The sequence below is a fragment of the Schistocerca cancellata genome, chromosome 1, assembly GCF_023864275.1.
Source record: "Schistocerca cancellata isolate TAMUIC-IGC-003103 chromosome 1, iqSchCanc2.1, whole genome shotgun sequence".
NCBI classification, from domain to species: domain Eukaryota; kingdom Metazoa; phylum Arthropoda; class Insecta; order Orthoptera; family Acrididae; genus Schistocerca; species Schistocerca cancellata.
The window spans coordinates 1018974718-1018994611 of NC_064626.1; the positions used below are offsets into that span (position 1 = coordinate 1018974718).

At 41.5% G+C, this 19894-nt stretch overlaps 1 protein-coding gene across 1 annotated transcript in view; it reads left to right on the plus strand.

Moving 5' to 3' along the window:
- Positions 1-19894, plus strand: part of LOC126089419 (ankyrin-1-like) — a 337936-nt gene that overhangs the window by 209929 nt on the left and 108113 nt on the right. Inside the window, exon 10 of the mRNA XM_049906908.1 lies at positions 19701-19799. Within this exon, the coding sequence (XP_049762865.1) occupies positions 19701-19799 (99 nt within the window). The remainder of the gene's footprint in view (positions 1-19700; positions 19800-19894) is intronic.

The following is a 19894-nucleotide window of genomic DNA, read 5'->3' on the forward strand; positions in this document are numbered from 1 at the left end:
GCATCTCCTAGGCGGACAGTTCGTCTGTGTCCGTTCATGCGCTCAGCCAGTTTAGTTGTTGTCATGCCGGTGTAAAAGGCTGTGCAGTGCAGGCATGTCAGTTGATAAATGACATGTGTAGTTTCACATGTGACCCTGCCTTGAATTGTGTACGTTTTACCAGTAGCGGGGCTGGAGTAGGTGGTTGTGGGGGGATGCATGGGGCAGGTTTTGCAGCGGGGTCGGTTGCAGGGGTAGGAACCGCTGGGTAGAGAAGGTAGTCTGGGAATATTATAGGGTTTAACAAGGATGTTACGGAGGTTAGGGGGCCGACGAAAGGAAACTCTGGGTGGTGTGGGGAGAATTTTGTCAAGGGATGATCTCATTTCAGGGGTTGACTTGAGAAAATCATATCCCTGGCGGAGTAATTTGTTGATGTTTTTGAGGCCAGGATAATATTGGGTGACAAGGGGGATACTTCTGTGTGGTCTGGGGGTAGGAACATTGTTGTTGGATGGGGAGGAATGTATTGCTTGAGAGATCTGTTTGTGGACAAGGTCTGCAGGATAGTTGCAGGAGAGGAAAGCACTGGTCAGGTTATTGGTGTAATAGTTGAGGGATTTGTCACTGGAGCAAATACATTTGCCACGAATACCTAGGCTGTAGGGAAGGGAGCATTTTATGTGGAATGGATGGCAGCTATCAAAGTGAAGGTACTGTTGTTTGTTTGTGGGTTTGATATGGACGGAGGTGTGGATGTGAGCTTCAACAAGATGAAGGTCAACATCCAGGAAGGTGGCTTGGGTTTTGGAGAAGGACCAGATGAAATTCAGATAAGAAAAGGAGTTGAGGTTATGGAGGAAATTAAGGAGTGTTTCTTCACTATGAGTCCAGACCACAAAGATGTCATCTATAAAACTATACCAGGCCAGGGGAAGAAGCTGTTGGGTCTTCAGGAAAGCCTCCTCCATGCGGCCCATGAAGAGGTTGGCATAGGATGGAGCCATCCTGGTTCCCACGGCTGTTCCCCTGATTTGTTTGTAGGTCTGGCCTTCAAAAGTGAAGTAATTATAGGTGAGGATGAAGTTGGTAAGTGTGATAAGGAACGAGGTTTTTGGAAGATCTTCGGGTGGGCGTTGGGAGAGGTAGTGCTCAAGGGCAGAGAGACCATGGGTATGTGGGATGTTTGTGTAAAGGGATGTAGCATCTATGGTGACAAGAAAGGTTTCAGGTGGGAGAGGAGTGGGAATGGATTTGAGGCGTTCTAGGAAGTGGTTTGTGTCTTTGATGTAGGATGGGAGTCTGCGGGTGATAGGTTGGAGGTGCTGGTCTACCAGAGCTGAGATACGTTCGGTTGGGGCTTTGAAGCCTGCTACAATGGGACGGCCAGGATGGTTCTCTTTGTGGATTTTGGGTAATAGGTAGAAGGTAGGGGTACGTGGTTCAGGTGGAGTGAGTAAGTCTATGGAAGCCGTTGTGAGGCCTTGTGAGGGACCTTGGATTCTTAGGATTTTTGGCAGCTCAGTCTAGATGGAGGGAATGGGATCCTGGGTAACAGCTTTGTAGGTTGAGGTGTCGGAGAGTTGACGCAGTCCTTTTGCCACATACTCCACACGTTCAAGTACGACAGTTGTGGAGACTTTATCCGCCGGGAGGATGACAATAGAGCGGTCAATTTTCAGCTCCTTAATGGCACGGGATTCAGCTGGGGTGATGTTGGGGGTTGTCGGGATGTTCTTCAAGAAGGACTGGGAGGCAACACTTGATGTGAGGAATTCCTGAAATGCCTGCAAGTGATGGTTTTGGGGGAGGGGAGGAGGATCCCTTTGAGAAGGCAGTCGGAACTGTTCTAGACAGGGTTCAACACTGGGTCTAGTATTTGGGGGCTGTGTTTGGGTAGTGAAGTGGTATTTCCAGTTGAGGTTCCGGGTGAATGAGAGGAGATCTTCAACCAGGGCAGTGTGGTTTAATTTAGGCGTGGGGTTAAAGGTTAAGCCTTTTGACAGAACAGATGTCTCTGGAGGAGAGAGGGATCTGGATGAGAGGTTTAGGACTGAATTGGGACTGGTGATATGTAGCATTTGACTGTGGTTATAGTTGAGATTTGGTCTGTGTGGGGTATGTGCTGGGATGGGGAGATTGAGTAGGGATGTCAAATGCCACATATCACCAGTCCGAATTCAGTCCTAAACCTCTCATCCAGATCCCTCTCTCCTCCAGAGACATCTGTTCTGTCAAAAGGCTTAACCTTTAGCCCCACGCCTAAATTCAACCACACTCCACTGGTTAAAGATCTCCTCTCATTCACCCGGAATCTCAACTGGAAATACCACTTCACTACCCAAACACAGCCCCCAAATACTAGACCCAGTGTTGAACCCTGTCTAGAACAGTTCTGACTGCCTTCTCAAAGGGATCCTCCTCCCCTCCCCCAAAACCATCCCTTGAAAACATTTCAGGAATTCCTCACATCCAGTGTTGCCTCCCAGTCCTTCTTGAAGAACATCCCGACAACCCCCAACATCACCCCAGCTGAATCCTGTGCCATTAAGGAGCTGAAAATAGACCGCTCTAGTGTCATCCTCCTGGCAGATAAAGGCTCCACAGCTGTTGTACTTGATCGTGTGGAGTATGTGGCAGAAGGACTGCGTCAACCCTCCGACACCTCAACCTACAAAGCTGTTACCCAGGATCCCATTCCCTCCATCCAGACTGAGCTGCCAAAAATCCTAAGAATCCAAGGTCCCTCACAAGGCCTCACAACGGCTTCCATAGACTTACTCACTCCACCTGAGCCACGTACCCCTACCTTCTACCTATTACCCAAAATCCACAAAGAGAACCATCCTGACCGTCCCATTGTAGCAGGCTTCAAAGCCCCAACCGAATGTATCTCAGCTCTGGTAGACCAGCACCTCCAACCTATCACCCGCAGACTCCCATCCTACATCAAAGACACAAACCACTTCCTAGAACGCCTCAAATCCATTCCCACTCCTCTCCCACCTGAAACCTTTCTTGTCACCATAGATGCTACATCCCTTTACACAAACATCCCACATACCCATGGTCTCTCTGCCCTTGAGCACTACCTCTCACAACGCCCACTTGAAGATCTTCCAAAAACCTCATTCCTTATCACACTTACCAACTTCATCCTCACCCATAATTACTTCACTTTTGAAGGCCAGACCTACAAACAAATCAGGGGAACGGCCATGGGAACCAGGATGGCTCCATCCTATGGCAACCTCTTCATGGGCCGCATGGAGGAGGCTTTCCTGAAGACCCAACAGCTTCTTCCCCTGGCCTGGTATAGTTTTATAGATGACATCTTTGTGGTCTGGACTTATGGTGAAGAAATACTCCTTAATTTCCTCCATAACCTCAATTCCTTTTCGAATCTGAATTTCACCTGGTCCTTCTCCAAAACCCAAGCCACCTTCCTGGATGTTGACCTTCATCTTGTTGAAGCTCACATCCACACCTCCATCCATATCAAACCCACAAACAAATAACAGTACCTTCACTTTGATAGCTGCCATCCATTCCACATCAAACGCTCCCTTCCCTACAGCCTAGGTATTCGTGGCAAATGTATTTGCTCCAGTGACGAATTCCTCAACAATTACACCAATAACCTGACCAGTGATTTCCTCTCCAGCAACTATCCTGCAGACCTTGTCCACAAACAGATCTCTCGAGCAATACATTCCTCCCTGTCCAACAACAATGTTCCTACCCCCAGACCACACAGAAGCATCCCCCGTGTCACCCAGTATTATCTCGGCCTCAAAAACATCAACAAATTACTCCGCCAGGGATATGATTTTCTCAAGTCAACCCCTGAAATGAGATCATCCCTTGACAAAATTCTCCCCACCCCACCCAGAGTTTCCTTTCGTCGGCCCCCTAATCTCCGTAACATCGTTGTTAAACTCTACAATATTCCCAGACTACCTTCTCTACCCAGCGGTTCCTACCCCTGTAACCGACCCCGCTGCAAAACCTGCCCCATGCATCCCCCCACAACCACCTACTCCAGCCCCGCTACTGGTAAAACGTACACAATTCAAGGCAGGGCCACATGTGAAACTACACATGTCATTTATCAACTGACATGCCTGCACTGCACAGCCTTTTACATCGGCATGACAACAACTAAACTGGCTGAGCGCATGAACGGACACAGACGAACTGTCCGCCTAGGAGATGCCCAATACCCAGTAGCGGAGCATGCCCTCCAGCATAATTCTAGGGACCTAGGAACCTGCTACACCGTATGTGCCATTTGGCTTCTCCCACCCAACACCAGTCTCTCTGAACTGCGGAGATGGGAACTTGCACTCCAACACATCTTTTCATCCCGCCATCCCCCTGAACTGAACCTACGTTAAACAACCTCACTCCCATTTACTCTTCAGTATTCTCATCTTTCCCTTTCCTCTTAGCCATTCACACATCTTTTCATCCTGCATAGTTGTGTTTATCTTTATACTATATACCTCTTTACTTCTGTATGCATCCTCTTTGGTTTGAAGCTGGCACAGTACTTACAGTAGAATATATTTGGCTTCCCTCTGACAACCATGCCTCCATCCTTGCTACCCTCCCTATTTTCCTTTCCCTGTTGCTTCATAACCTGGGTTGTGAGTAACTGAATCTCCTTTCCCTTCTTCCCTTTCTTTCCCCTCTCTCCTCCCCGATGAAGGAACATTTGTTCCGAAAGCTAGGAACATAAATTTTCGGTTTTGTTTTATGTGTATCTATCGGCTGTACTGAGCTGAGGTAAGTACTGGCCAGCCCCTCTATCTCTTTGTTAGTATTTGTTTCACATCTTTATATGAGATTTTCCATTAATCACAGTATCTTGTTTTTATATTCTGCAGTCACTGTTTCCTTTAATTCCACTGTTAAAGGAAACTAAAGTTGTTTTTCAACAATTTTTTCATTAATAACCCTTTCCCTTAATGTTACTGGCATGTAGAAATAGCAAATTTTCTTATTGGAAATAAACATTTCAAAGAAATGAATATAATTCAGTATATTAACACAAAAGCTGTTCCAATTAATTTCAAACTTAAGTAAATGTAATCACATTCTTCTCCCAACATACAAGTTGCAATTGTTTGCAGAATTTAGATCATCTTTACCACACTGATTCTTTACAAACTATAGATTTTGGATAAATTTCTGCTTCCATTGTTGAAAACTCTACTGTTGCTGACAAACCAAATACCTCATTTCCATTTTCCTCAGACACAAATTCATGTTTCAAAACAAGAAAACAGCTTATCTCCTCATCAGCATCATCTACTTCAATCATCAAATTCTACATAATCAGTACATGAAGTAACTCAACTGAGTCACATTTTTGTCTAATTTGTTTATTTTGTCCTGAACATTGTCAATACAAAATTTATCACAATTGTTGTCTGCCATTAATTTTTCATTTTTGTCAGTTGTTGTCTTCTGTTAATTTTTCATTTTTGTCTTATTGCTCAGTAATGTCTTTCAACTTTTTAAAATTATCTAATTCTACTTCAACATTAGTTTCTGATTTACTGGGTTTTCCATCATATTCTACGAATCTGCTGCTTGTTGCTTTAATTTTGGCTAATTGTTCAGTACATCATTAACCTCTTAATTACTTTTTAAAAACATTCTCCATTTTCCATTGTAGATTATCCAGTGCCCCTGCCCCCCTAGGATGAAATTCATGTACCACATCTGTCTGTATCTAGAGTCAATCACATTAAGGTTGGATGTTACACTGGCCCCCGCATTGTTAATTCACCAGTTGGATTCATTCCAGGGTGTGCAGGTGGATGTGATAAGTAATTGATTTATTCTTGCAAACAAATTAGTTAGTACATTTTTATAAGTCTCTCGCTTTCTTTAATGTTTGATGATTTTGTGTACTTATATATTCAACTGCCTTTACCTCTGCTTCTGATTTTGGTTCATTTTTTGTCATGGTTGTTCACTCTTTACACATGAAAAAAATTAGAGAACAATAAATACAAACGCTGCAATGTTAAAAATTTTATAATGCTTGTCTCAATACCAATTCACATGTCCTAGTTTGTTGTTGCTGCCATCAGTGTTAAGTTTCTAGTCCACTGTTAATTTCATAAATTTTTCAGTACACAAGAATTCCTTCAGACACAATTTTCTGTTATTATTCCTGTAACATTTAATTTAATTAGTACATATTATTGTTTGTTTTATCAAAGCAGACACTCGCTATTCTAATCTACCATTTATTGTATCAAGTCAAAAATTATGATTTAGTCAAGACATTTTAGATAACAAACCTCAAAAGCATCGTCTGTGATTTTTTTTTTTTTTTTTTTTTTTTGTTGCATACGAGGTGGTATCCATAATTTTCAGGATTGGTGCTGCCATCTGGAAAGTAGGAGTAGCAGATCTTCGCAGCGCTAGGTGGTGAGAGCTGCATATCTGATGAGTCAGTGTGCAGAGTGGTATTCAGCTGGGTGGATGTGTTGTGTGTCCACAGTGATTTCCGTAATATCTGGGGTGTGGCGATTTTACGATGGATCCACAAACAGAACAGTGCTTGTGTATCAGATTCTGTGTGAATCTCAGAAAAAGTGCTACGGAGACCCTTGTAATGATTCAACAAGTGTTTGGGGGACAGAGCATGAGCTGTCCCAGTAAAAGAGCCCGGGCTCTCCAAGACCCAAAAAAGCGAGACAGGTCAAGAGCAAAGTGAAGAGCATGATCATTGTTTTCTTTGATACCAAGCAAATTGTGCACAAAGAATTCATCCCACCCAACCAAACAGTGAATTTCACGTACTACCATGATGTTTTGCGATGGCTCCATGAAAACATGTGGTGATGATGGCCCAAACTTTGGCATCAAGGGAACTGGCTGCTTCATCACGACAACATGCCCTGTCACACGTCCTTCTTACCAGGACCTTTTTGGCAAAAAACAACATGGCATTTGTACCCCACCCACTGTACTTGCCAGATTTGGCACCTTGTGACTTCGCGGTATTCGCAAAATTGAAACTCAAGTTGAAAGGCCATAGGTTTGACACTCTAGAGAGGATTCAAGAGCCATTGCTGGTGGTGATAAACACCCTCAAACAACAGGACTTCCAGAAAACGTTTGACCAGTGGCAGAAGCACTGGGACTGGTGTGTACATGTCAATGGGAACTACTTTGAGGGTGATGGTGATGGTGAGCATTAGTCCGAAAGTAAAGTTTTCAACAGATGGCAGCACCAGTTCCAAAAATTTTGGGTAGCACCTTGTATTTTGTCATATTTTGACAGCCAATTAGAGGAAAAGGTTAAAATAACCACGAATTAAAAGTGATATTCTACTTATTTTATGTTTGTTGTCCATTACATCTTGATGTTATTATTGGCAGTGTTTTTTGTCTGAAGAGGTGATATTCCTGCTTGCAAAATTGGTTCCTTGTTTTGTAAATATGCATGTATGCCAGTAACAGAAATGATACAGGCCTATACTTGACATTCCACATTTTATTAACACTTCCAATATTTTCCTTCTCAGACTATGTCCTGCCAGGCGGATTATGTTACATTTGTTATATTATAATAATATTCCAGTGGTTTCAACATTAACTTTTTTCATAAAAGATTTTTGTACAGCTCATTTTTAATTTAGCATTTCCAGTTATTTCAGTAACCAATATTAATACTACTGCTTCTACTACTACAACAACAACTACTAAAAAGAATAATAATAATAATAATAATAATAATAATAATAATAATAATAATAACTATAAAGATAATTTCCATTGTAACCAGTTTCACACTTAAATGCAAAATATTCTTAATGATTTGAAATAAGTGTCTTTTGAGTCAAAATAATGTATATATACATTTTGGGTTAACGTGTACATGAATGTCATGAAAATAATATCCTAGGTAAAAATGTAGATGTGAAAAATATTATGAAAAGGTTTGACTGCTATTGCCTTTATAGTGGAGATGATGAGTTGCAGACAGGCACAACAAAGAGACTGCTAATGTGTGTGTTCGTGATCTAATTTTGATGAAGACCTTACTGGCTGGAAGTTATATTTGTGGCAGTCTTTTTGTTGTGCCTATCATGACTCAGCATCTCTGCTATACGGTTAGAAGCAACTTTCCTTTTTGCGGTATTGTTACATTCCAGGCTGGTAATCAAGTAAGCTTTTGGCCAAAAGGCCTTCTTCTGAATTAGGCAACATTCACAAGCTCATTTACACAAACACACCTTTCACACACCTGCCCAATGTGTCTTGCTGCTGAGGCCAGACTGTGAGCAACAGCACATGATGGGAGAAGCAGTTTGGGTGCTGAGGGTAAGGAGGAGGTTGGGCCAGGGATGGGGGAATAGCAAGTTAGTGGTGGGGAATGGTAAAGTGCTGCTCGTGGGACCATACAACTGGATGAGGAGGAGAGAGGCTAGAGCAGCTAGGTATAGTCAAGAGGTTAGATGGATATTGGGGGCGGGTGGTGGGGGTGCAGAAATGGAGAGAAATAAAAAGACTGTGAGAGCATTGCTGGAATACAAAGCTGTGTAGTGCTGGTGTGGGAACAGAGAAGAGAATAGGTGGGTGAATGGCAGTGACTAATGAAGGCTGAGATCAGGAGGGTTATGGGAACACAGGGTATTGCAATATATCCTATATTCCCAGAACCCTCCTGGAATCAGCCTTAGTTTGTCACTTTCGTTCACCTGCATGTCATCTTCCCTGTTCCCACTCCAGCACTACACACCCTTCTGTTCCACCAATGTAACCCACACTCTTTTTGTTTCTTTTCTTTTTTTCCCCCCTCCCTCCCTGCCCTCCATCTAAACTCACAACTAACTAGTCGCTCTACCCTCTCTCTACCTCATCTCTGCTTGCTCCCCAAAGCAACACTTTACTGTCCTCCACCCCTACCCTGCCATCCTTCCCCTCCCTCTCCAACCTTTACCTTACCCCACCACCAAGATTGCTTCTCCCTTCATGTGCTGTTGCTTGCTGTCTGCTTCAGCAGCCAGAGGCAGTGGTCATATGTGGAAGAGTTTTGTTTGTGTGAATGTGTGTGTCTGTGCTGTCTAATTCACAAGAATGGCTTTCGGCCAAAAGGATACTTAATTAGCAGTCTATATGGTGAGTAACTATCTGCACTTTCCATAATATTGTCATTATTCCAGCCTGGATTTTCCATTGTTTGAAGTTGTGAAAAAAAGTTATTGTAAGAAATTTTACTGGATTGTGTTGTTTACAGATGTAATGTATTGTGTTCTTCAATACAGACTGAGAGTATCTGAAAAGAGTAGTTGCTACTCACCATACAGCGGAGATGCTGAGTCTCAGTTAGAAACAACAAGAAGACTGTCAGAAAGTAAGCTTTTGGTCAACAAGTCCTTCATTGGAAATAAACAAAAACACACACACACACACTCATTCACACTTTGTAGGGACACCACCTGAAAAAACTTTCCAGTCTGTTCACTTCCTAATCCCGCCTTGGACTACCACTATCCACCATCTCTACAGCAACCTTCAAACCTCCCCCAAATCCCCTCATATCTGACAAACTCTGCCACGTGGGCCTACTACATTTACCCCATCCTCAAAAACTACCTCCCAGAACCGGCCCGAATTCAGAACCTAAACAGACCCAAAACACACTCATGAACATTTCCTCCAAAAGCCTTAGTCCCACAGAAGTATCAAACAATTCCAAAGATCTCACCTTTTGCCCCACTTCCAGATTCAATCATGCAGAACTTGTTAAAGACCTTCTCTCCTTCAACTGGTCTCTACAGTGATAACACTTCCTTCTGATGTATTCTATGTGGGCATGACATGCTCCTACAGTGGATATCCCCCCCCCCCCACGCCCCCATCAACTGTGCCAATCAGACACAAACAAAGTACAGTGTTGAACCCTGCTGACTCAGTTCACTACTCTATCCAACCGTGATTCACCCACACTGCCCCCAAATGTCCCTATGTTAACTCCAGTATTTCTTAAGACCAAAACTTGCCTCACCATCATTCTCCAAATCACTCAATGTGCAAACTAAGCTTACATCCGAAGAAAGAACCATGATCCACCACCTTAAAACTGATCCTAAACTTATAATCCCACCTGCTGGAAAAGGCTGCACATTGTCATTTTGAACTGTAAGGATCTACCTACAAACCCTGTCATGGTGACCCCATTCCAGAAATCCAGCTAGATCTCCATCTCTCTTCAAATTACTTAGGCCCATCCCAGAACCTCTCGCCACAGTACATCTCTCTCCTCACCCCTATCACTCCCTGCACTCCTATGTTCTACATGCTCCCTAAGATCTGTAAACCCAACTGAGAGAATCCCTACTCTCATAGACCAGCATCTTCAGCCTACTACCCACAACCTACTCTCCTATATGAAACATATCAACCATTTCCTCCATTGACTCCCCACAGTTCCTATTTCTTTGCTATATTGTCCCCTGCTTGTCATTTTGATGCCACCTCACTTTACACTAACACACCTAATGTCCATAACACTACCTTTTGCAATGCTCGATGGGTTCCAAACCCACAACCTCCCTTCTGCTCACCATGATCAACTATATCCTCACCCACAATTACTTCCACTTTGCCAGCATCACCTACAAACAAATCTGTGGTATGGCTATGGTCACCTGCATGGCACCATCCTACACCAACCTATTCATGGGCCATCTGGAGGAATTGTCAGTCCAGACACACGGTAGAGGCAAGTCTGCAATTTCCATGCAGTGAGGAGGTAATGGAGAAAGACAAATTTCCAGTGATGGCAGGTTGACGACTTGGATCAGTGCACCAAACACTGTCAGAAGGCATCTATGAGAGATGCAGATTTTGTTACTCGACAAGAGGCTTGCAGCAGGAGACTCTTGGAATTCAGGGGTCTGATTAACACTGTTTATTTGCGATCAGACTAACTGATACACTGAAGGCCAATTCTAAAGATTAGAAAAAGCAAGGGAGGCAACTGGCCACACAGCAAAAGACAGTGTCTAAAGCCATGGGAGTGGATGCTAACTGAAACAGCAAACACTAACAGCAACTAATTAAAAATTGAGAGTACCACTTTAAGTGAGGAAGTGAGGAAAACAGGCGTGTAAGAGCTTACTGAAGCTGGCCATGAGTTATATGGAGTCAGTGCCCCAGTAATCTGACTGGGTTTTTAAAGAATCATGGTGGTATACCATTTCTACCACTCTATAGTCAACCCACCGCTCCACTGGCACTTAACAAGCTTCAACCAATCAGGTGAGTCGTTCTGACCAACCATAATTGGATTCCTCCCCTACTCCTATTTGGTAGGTAGGGATGCTTCTTGACTTTACATCAACAACCTCCAAGTTTGGTATCAACAGCATTCAGCTGAAAGCTAAACATCACTGCTGCCCCTATTATGGCTAGCAACAACATTGTTTTACGTCACTTGGCCCCACACTCCATCCTTCTAAGGGTAGAGTTCTTTGGTAGCACTCTAACCTGTGTAAACCCCTGATGCTGCAATTCTCAGGAGCAAGTACCAAGCTTGCTGCCTCAGCTAAGAATTGTTTCTTCATGGCCATCTTCTACAGTGAAGCCTTACAGCAGCATCTAGGCAGTGGATGGAGTTACCAGCTAATTCTCTGAACTGAAAGTTTTCCCCTGGGACAGCTGCCCAGGGCGTCTGCAATTTGCATGGCTCTACTGTTACTATTTATCTATGGTAACCTAAACACTACCACTTTTGCCTCCTCTCTGCATTGTGTCTCTGATTTCTTACTTTGGAGTGCCCTTGATGGCTCCATATACCTTTAAGCATAACAATGCGGAAGTCGTTATGTTGTCAACATATGACAGAATCCTTCCTAACCACCCAGAATCCCAAACCCCTCACCTTGTTCAGATTCATTGGTGACATTTTTGTGATTTTGATCATGTTTGAGGACACCCTACCCACATTCCTCCAGAAACTCAGCCGTTTCTTCCCCCCCCCCCCCCCCCCCCCCCCCTCTTCTGTTCCTACTCAACCCAACAAGTCACTTTCCTCAATTTTGACTTCCATGTCAAAGATTGCTACATCAGTACCTCTGTCCATATCAAACCTAACAACTACCAGCAATATCTCCACTTCATGGGCTGCCACCCATTCCATACCAACAAGTCCTTCCATACATCCTAGCCACCCATGGCTGTCACATCAGTAGTGACTAGCAGTCCCTCTTGAAATATAACAAAAAGTCTCACTGAAGCCCTCACAGACCATAATTACTCTCCCAACCTTGAACAAAAACATATATCCCATGCCTTATCTCTCCAAACACCCACCACCTCCCGAAGTCCCATCATTTGGACACAGAGGAGCATTCCCCCCCTGATTCCGTACCACCCAGTACTGGAGCAACTGAATCACATTCTCTGCCAGTGTTTAAACTACTCATTGTGCTCTGAAATGAGGAAAGCCCAACCCAGTATCACTTCCTACAGTGGTATTCCTCCACCCAACAAACCTACATAATATCCTTGTCCATCCCTATACAGCCCTTGTTCCCAACCCCTTGTATCATGGTTCATATCCTATAATAGAGCTAGATGGGAATCCTGTCCCATACATCCTCTCACCACCACTTACTCCATTACAGTCACAAGCATCACCTTTCCTATGAAAGGCAAGACTACTTGTGAAATCAGTCATGTGTTCTACAAGCTAAGCTACATCCATTGTGCTGAATTTTACATTGGCATTCCATCAGCTGTATGTCTGTATGAGCGGCCACTGACACACTGTGACCAAAAAACAGCTGGACCATCCTGTTGCTCAGCATGTCTCCAAACACAGTGTTTTTCATTTAAACGACTGCTTCACAGTCTGTGCCACCTGGATCCTTCCCACCAACACCAGCATTTCTTAGTTGCACAAGTGGGAGCCCTCCCTGCAATATATCTTATGTTATTCCATCAATCCACCCACAGCCTTTTTATTTCTCTCTTTTTCCACTGCCCCCTATTTACAACACGTATTTTTCGAGCCAATGTCAAATAAACAGGAATCAGTGATGTAAAGAGAAGGTAGTGGTATATGTAAACCTATTCCTATAAAATTGTTATGATGAAACTGTTTACTAGATTATAATTATATTGAAGTATGTAAGTCCTGTGATTGGTAGGAATATTTAGGATTAACATAAGTAGGTGAAATCTGGAACAAATGATCAAGTACCTTGGTCAAAGTCATTTCTTTGAAACTGAGATGGATTTGTGTTAAAACAGTGTCTAAATTAAAGTCTGTGGTATTTAAATGAAAAACCAACTGAGAGAATCAAAACTGATTACAAAATTAAAAAGTAATTAGCGAAAATGTTATAAGTGGTGTGTAAACATAGGCAGCTCCTTAGGTGTTTTGTCAATAATAAATAAAAGTTCTATTTTGCCACATTCAATGGGAGACTTGGAAACATATTTATTGGTACAAACATTTTCCAAATCATGTATCTTTTGCATTGTGTAAAAATAGTAAAACTATTGTTAATATTACATATTTGAGTGTTTACACACTCCTAAAATGATAAATGCTTGAAAATCGATAAATGTATTTGCTCTGTAAGAGCAACTGCAACTGTTGAAATATGTCATTAATTTTGAGGCAACAGTTTTAATGGTAATTTTATTAAAAAATGCTTTATAACAATACCGAGGATTGTTCGGATTTCTATGTAAAGGGTCAGCCATGTTGGCATTAGATGGCAGTGTCTTACAAGATGTTGTGCAAGATGCATATAATTGCTTAAGTAAGATGTACATCAGTGTTGTAAGCATGTCAGTATTTTTGAGTTTTGTCAAAGTAACATAATAATTATGACGTGATATAGAATAAAGGTTCTAAAACATAATGTTTGTATTGGTCATTCTTCATGTGGAAACCAAGTTACAGTGGACATGAAAGAACACAGTGTTTGCTGCAGCAGCAGATGAAGACAGTTGGATGAGTACATCCTACATAATTATAAGAATTTTTAATAATAATTTCACACCACCCCTCCCTCTATCTAACTGGACAGCACCTTTCCCTCTCTCCACCTTTTCCCTGTATGCTCCCAAAAGCAGAACTTTACTGTTTACCCCCCCCCCCCCCTCCCCCCTACTGAACTGTGCTATCGCTCCCCCTCCCCTCCTCCTTCTAACCCTCACCAATCGTTGCTCCTCCCATCATATGCAACTGCTTGCAGTCTGGCCTCAGCAACCACAGACCGTGCTCATGAGTGTGTGTGTGTGAGTCACACGTGTGTGTGTGTGTGAGTCACACTTGTGTGTGCGTGTGCGTGTGTGTGTGTGTGTGTGTGTGTTTTGTGATTTCTGATGAAGGCCTTGCTGGCTGAAAGCTTACTTTCTGACAGTCTTTTTGTTGTTCCTATGTGCGACTGTGCATCTCCGCTATGTGGTGAATAGCGGCTATCCTTTTCACAATATTATCATATTCTGTACAGATTTTCCATTATTTGAATGAGAGTACATCATAGACCAGTTTAATTGCATGGTTCAAACATCTGTAGGAGGAAATATAATGCCTACCAAGTTCTAAATTCATTCACTTGATGATGGCTTTCTGCACCAAACTGGCTACTCAAAGTTCTTTTTCATATTTTCGTGAGATTAGTAGAGTTTGACATCATTGTGTATGAAGTGTAACAAAGCTTTCATAGTTAGACTTTTGTCAAGAGATGCACAATGGCTGGAGTGTTTTTACTGACAAGTTGACATTTTAGTATTTTCATGTATTATGACTCATATGCAACTTTCAGGTTCAAGGTACAAGCTTAATTTCTTCATCATCATTTATTGCCTTATCGGGCCTTTAAGGCCTACAGCAAGAAGAACAAAAGGAAAAGTAAAGACAAAAAGACTTACAAAAGTACTCTATACAGTAGTAAAAGTTACATATGTACATTACAGCTTAAAGAAGAAACGAAAAAATAAACAGGGCATTCAATCAAAGGTTTAAAAGGCAAGAGGGATACATTACAGAAACAAAAAAAACAAAAAAAAAAAAAAAAAAAAAAAAAAAAATTTCTTACAAAATTTATTGTCAATTAAAAAAATGGAATTATAGAATGCAAAGTAGAATTTAATTGAATTCAGAAACAAAGTGGATCAAAGTAACCATAGATATATGTTCATCAATGTACTTTCTCCTCTTTTTGCAAACTCATTACTTATTGAACATTAGATGATGACAAGGAATTGCAAAACAATCCTTGGTGGTTGCAGATATGCATATTACTCTGAAGATCAACCTCAGCAGAGGTTACAGCCAATTCACTTCATTGAAATTTTGCAAAGGCATGCATAAGCTATTTTATAAGCTATTTTTAGGATAAGGCACCCTTCGGTTAACAGAAAGCAGAAGAAGCAATTTAACAATTTAATAAGGAACAAGTCCACCCAAAAATTTTCACAGATAAACTTGATTTCAGCTGCATAACAAAAGTCTCCCCCCAATGAACCATAGACGTTGCCGTTGGTGGGGAGGTTTGCATGCCTGAGCGATAACAGATAGCCGTACTGTAGGTGCAACCACAATGGAGGGGTATCTGTTGAAAGGCCAGACAAATGTGTGGTTCCTGAAGAGGGACAGCAGCCTTTTCAGTAGTTGCAGGGGCAACAGTCTGGATGATTGACTGATCTGGCCTTGTAATAGTAACCAAAACGGTCTTGCTGTGCTCGTAATGCGAATGGCTGAAAGCAAGGGGAAACTACAGCCATAATTTTTCCCGAGGGCATGCGGCTTTACTGTATGGTTAAAGGATGATGGTGTCCTCTTGGGTAAAATATTCCGGAGGTAAAATAGGCCCCCCATTCGGATCTCCGGGCGGGGACTACTCAAGAGGATGTCGTTATCAGGAGAAAGAAAACTGGCGTTCTACAGATCGAATCGTTGAATGTCAGATCCCTTAATCGGGCAGGTAGTTTAGAAAATTGAAAAAGGGAAATCGATAGGTTAAAGTTAGATATAATGGGAATTAGTGAAGTTCATTGGCAGGAGGAACAAGACTTCTCCTCAGGTGAATACAGGGTTATAAATACAAAATCAAATAGCAGTAATGCAGGAGTAGGTTTAATAACGAATAAAAAAATAGGAGTACAGGTAAGCTACTACAAACAGCATAATGAATGCATTATTGTGGCCAAGATAGACACGAAGCCCTCGCCTACTACAGGTAGTACAAGTTTATTTGCCAACTAGCTCTGCAGATGATGAAGAAATTGAAGAAATGTAGATGAACTCAAAGAAATTATTCAGGTAGTGAAGGGAGACAAAAATTTAATAGTGATGGGTGACTGGAATTCGGTAGTAGGAAAAGGGAGAGAAGGAAACATACTTGGTGAATATAGATTGGGGCTAAGAAATGAAAGAGGAAGCCGCCTGTTAGAATTTTGCACAGAGCACAACTTAATCATAGCTAACACTTGGTTCAAGAATCATAAAAGAAGGCTGTATACGTGGAAGAAACCTGGAGATACTGACAGGTTTCAGATAGATTATGTAATGGTAAGACAGAGATTTAGGAACCAGGTTTCAAATTGTAAGACATTTCCAGGGGCAGATGTGGATTCTGACCACAATCAATTGGTTATTAACTGTAGATTAAAACTGAAGAAACTGCAAAAAGGTGGGAACTTAAGGATATGGGACCTGGATAAACTGACTAAACCAGAGGTTGTACAGAGTTTCAGGGAGAGCATAAGGGAACAATTGACAGGAATGGGGGAGAGAAATGCAGTAGAAGAAGAATGGGTAGCTTTGAGAGATGAAGTAGTGAAGGCAGCAGAGGATCAAGTAGGTAAAAAGACAAGGGCTAGTAGAAATCCTTGGGTAACAGAAGAAATACTGAATTTAATTGTTGAAAGGAGAAAATATTAAAATGCAGCAAGTGGAGCAGGCAGGAAGAAATACAAATGTCTAAAAAAAGAGATCGACAGGAAGTGCAAAATGGCTACGCAGGGATGGCTAAATGACAAATATAAGGATGTAGAGGCTTATCTCTCTAGGGGTAAGATAGATACTTCCTACAGGAAAATTCAAGAGACCTTTGGAGAAAAGTGAACCACCTGTATGAATATCAAGAGCTCAGATGGAAACCCAGTTCTAAGCAAAGAAGGGAAAGCAGAAAGGTGGAAGGAGTATATAGAGGATCTATACAAGGGTGATGTACTTGAAGACAATATTATGGAAATTGAAGAGGATGTAGATGAAGATGAAATGGGAGATATGATACAGCATGAACAGTTTGACAGAGCGCTGAAAGATCTGAGTCAAAACAAGGCCCTGGGAGTAGACAACATTCCATTAGAACTACTGACGGCCTTGGGAGAGCCAGTCCTGACGAAACTCTACCATCTGGTGAGCAAGATGTATGAGACAGGCGAAATACCCTCAGATTTCAAGAAGAATATAATAATTCCAATCCCAAAGAAAGCAGGTGTTGACAGATGTGAAAATTACCAAACAATCAGTTTAATAAGCCACAGCTAAAAATACTAACACGAATTCCTTACAGACGAATGGAAAAACTAGTAGAAGCCGACCTTGCTGAAGATCAGTTTGGATTCCGTAGAAATATAGGACACGTGAGGCAATACTGACCCTATGACTTATCTTAGAACCTAGATTAAGGAAAGGCAAACCTACGTTTCTAGCATTTGTGTACTTGGAGAAAGCATTTGACATTGTTGACTGGAATACTTTCTTTCAAATTCTGAAGGTGGCAGGAGTAAAATACAGGGAGTGAAAGGCTATTTACAATTGGTACAGAAACCAGATGGCAGTGATAAGAGTCGAGGGGCATGAAAGGGAAGCAGTGGTTGGGAAGGGAGTGAGATAGGGTTGTAGCCTCTCCCCAATGTTATTCAATCTTTATATTGAGCAAGCAGTGAAGGAAACAAAAGCAAAATTCGGAGTAGGTATTAAAGGTATTAAAGTAGTAAAGGGGTTTTGCTATTTGGGGAGCAAAATAACTGATGATGGTCGAAGTAGAGAGGATATAAAATGTAGACTGGCAATGGTAAGGAAAGCGTTTCTGGAGAAGAGAAATTTGTTAACATCGAGTATAGATTTAAATGTCAGGAAGTCGTTTGTGAAAGTATTTGTATGGAGTGTGGCCATATATGGAAATGAAACAGGGACGATAAATAGTTTTGACAAGAAGAGAATAGAAGCTTTCGATGTTTTGTGCTACAGAAGAATGCTGAAGATTAGATGGGTAAATCATATAACCAATGAGGAGGAATTGAATAGGATTGGGGAGAAGAGAAGTTTGTGGCACAACTTGACTAGAAGAAGGGATCGTTTGGTAGGACATGTTCTGAGGCATCAAGGGATCACCAATTTAGTATTGGAGGGCAGTGTGGAGGGTAAAAATCATAGAGGGAGACCAAGAGATGAATACACTAAGCAGATTCAAAAGGATGTAGGTTGTAGTAGGTACTGGGAGATGAAGAAACTTGCACAGGGTAGAGCAACACGGAGAGCTGCATCAAACCAGCCTCAGGACTGAAGACCACAGCTTCAACAACAACAAAAGTCTCTTTAGGAAGGTGTGGCAAAACATTATCTACTATTAAAGACAATCTTTCTGGATGAGATTGGGTGAAATAATGTGTGGAAAGGTATCCGCAGCTATTAATAATATTTGCTGAAATTATAGAAGTCCTAGAGCAGGTGTTCAAAAAAAGATTATCACAGAATACATAGACAACCAAGATATGTATTGGCTGATGTCCCTCATGAGAATATATCCAGTTATGATGAGACAAATATGAGTAATGATCCAGGGAAGATGAAAGTTATTTGCCATTAAAGTTATAAACATCTTGAACGAATAATTAATTTCACAAATGCCAGTGTTAATGTCATGTTTTTTGGAAATACAGCAGTTTTGTCACTTACTGTATATTTCATTTATATAGTGTATATCTATGGCCCAACTAGGCTGAAAATGAGACTAATGGGATGTGGTGCAATAGGAAAAGATATGGGTGTATTGATTTAGCAGCATATGAAGGTGGACTTTCATTTCATCGTCTACCAATTCTTAGAAACCTGACAGGTAAAATGGTTCTAATAGGCAACCGTTAGTCATCATATATAGATCTGAATGTGAAGGAAATGTTCTTTTTGTCTGTTTGCCAGAAAATTCATCTTGCCTTACACAAGCTCTCACTATGACCATGTCAGACCTCTCAACATGAAATGGAGGGAAATACTGAATAAATGCAAGCAATCTGAAAAGAGAAGTCCCAGCTTTATCAAAGAATCAGTTTTCCATGCTTCTTGGAAATGTGGTTGAAGAATTTAAACCAATCTGCAAATTTTCTGACTGGATTTAAGAAAACACGGATTTTCCATTTGAATAGCAGGCCATATTTTAACTAAACTGTCAGGTCACAAAATTACTCCAGGCCTGAAAATTGGAAGAGGTTAATTAGTAATGTAGGTGAAAGAGAACAAATACTACTGCGGCTTCTAATCTGTTTAGTTATCATTTTCAGTGAAATTTTTCAATGTGTGAAACATTATCAGTATGCAGTGGAAACCTGGAGACAAGATGTGTTCTTTCCATTTCATTTCTTTGTTAAGTAAAATTTGAGTCTTTGTATAATTTCTAATTAATATGAATGATTAACTTTTCTTTTTTCTGATACAACAGATAGTCACTAATTTGATTGCTGCTGGTGGAGATGTGAATTTCAAGGATGACAACGGTTGTACCCCACTGCTTGCAGCTATTCATAAGGAGCATTTGAAGGTACGTTTTGCTTCCCAAACAGAAAAGAATGTAAGTAATTAATAAAGTAACAATAACTATGACATCACAATGACACAGTGCTCTGCCAGTCATTC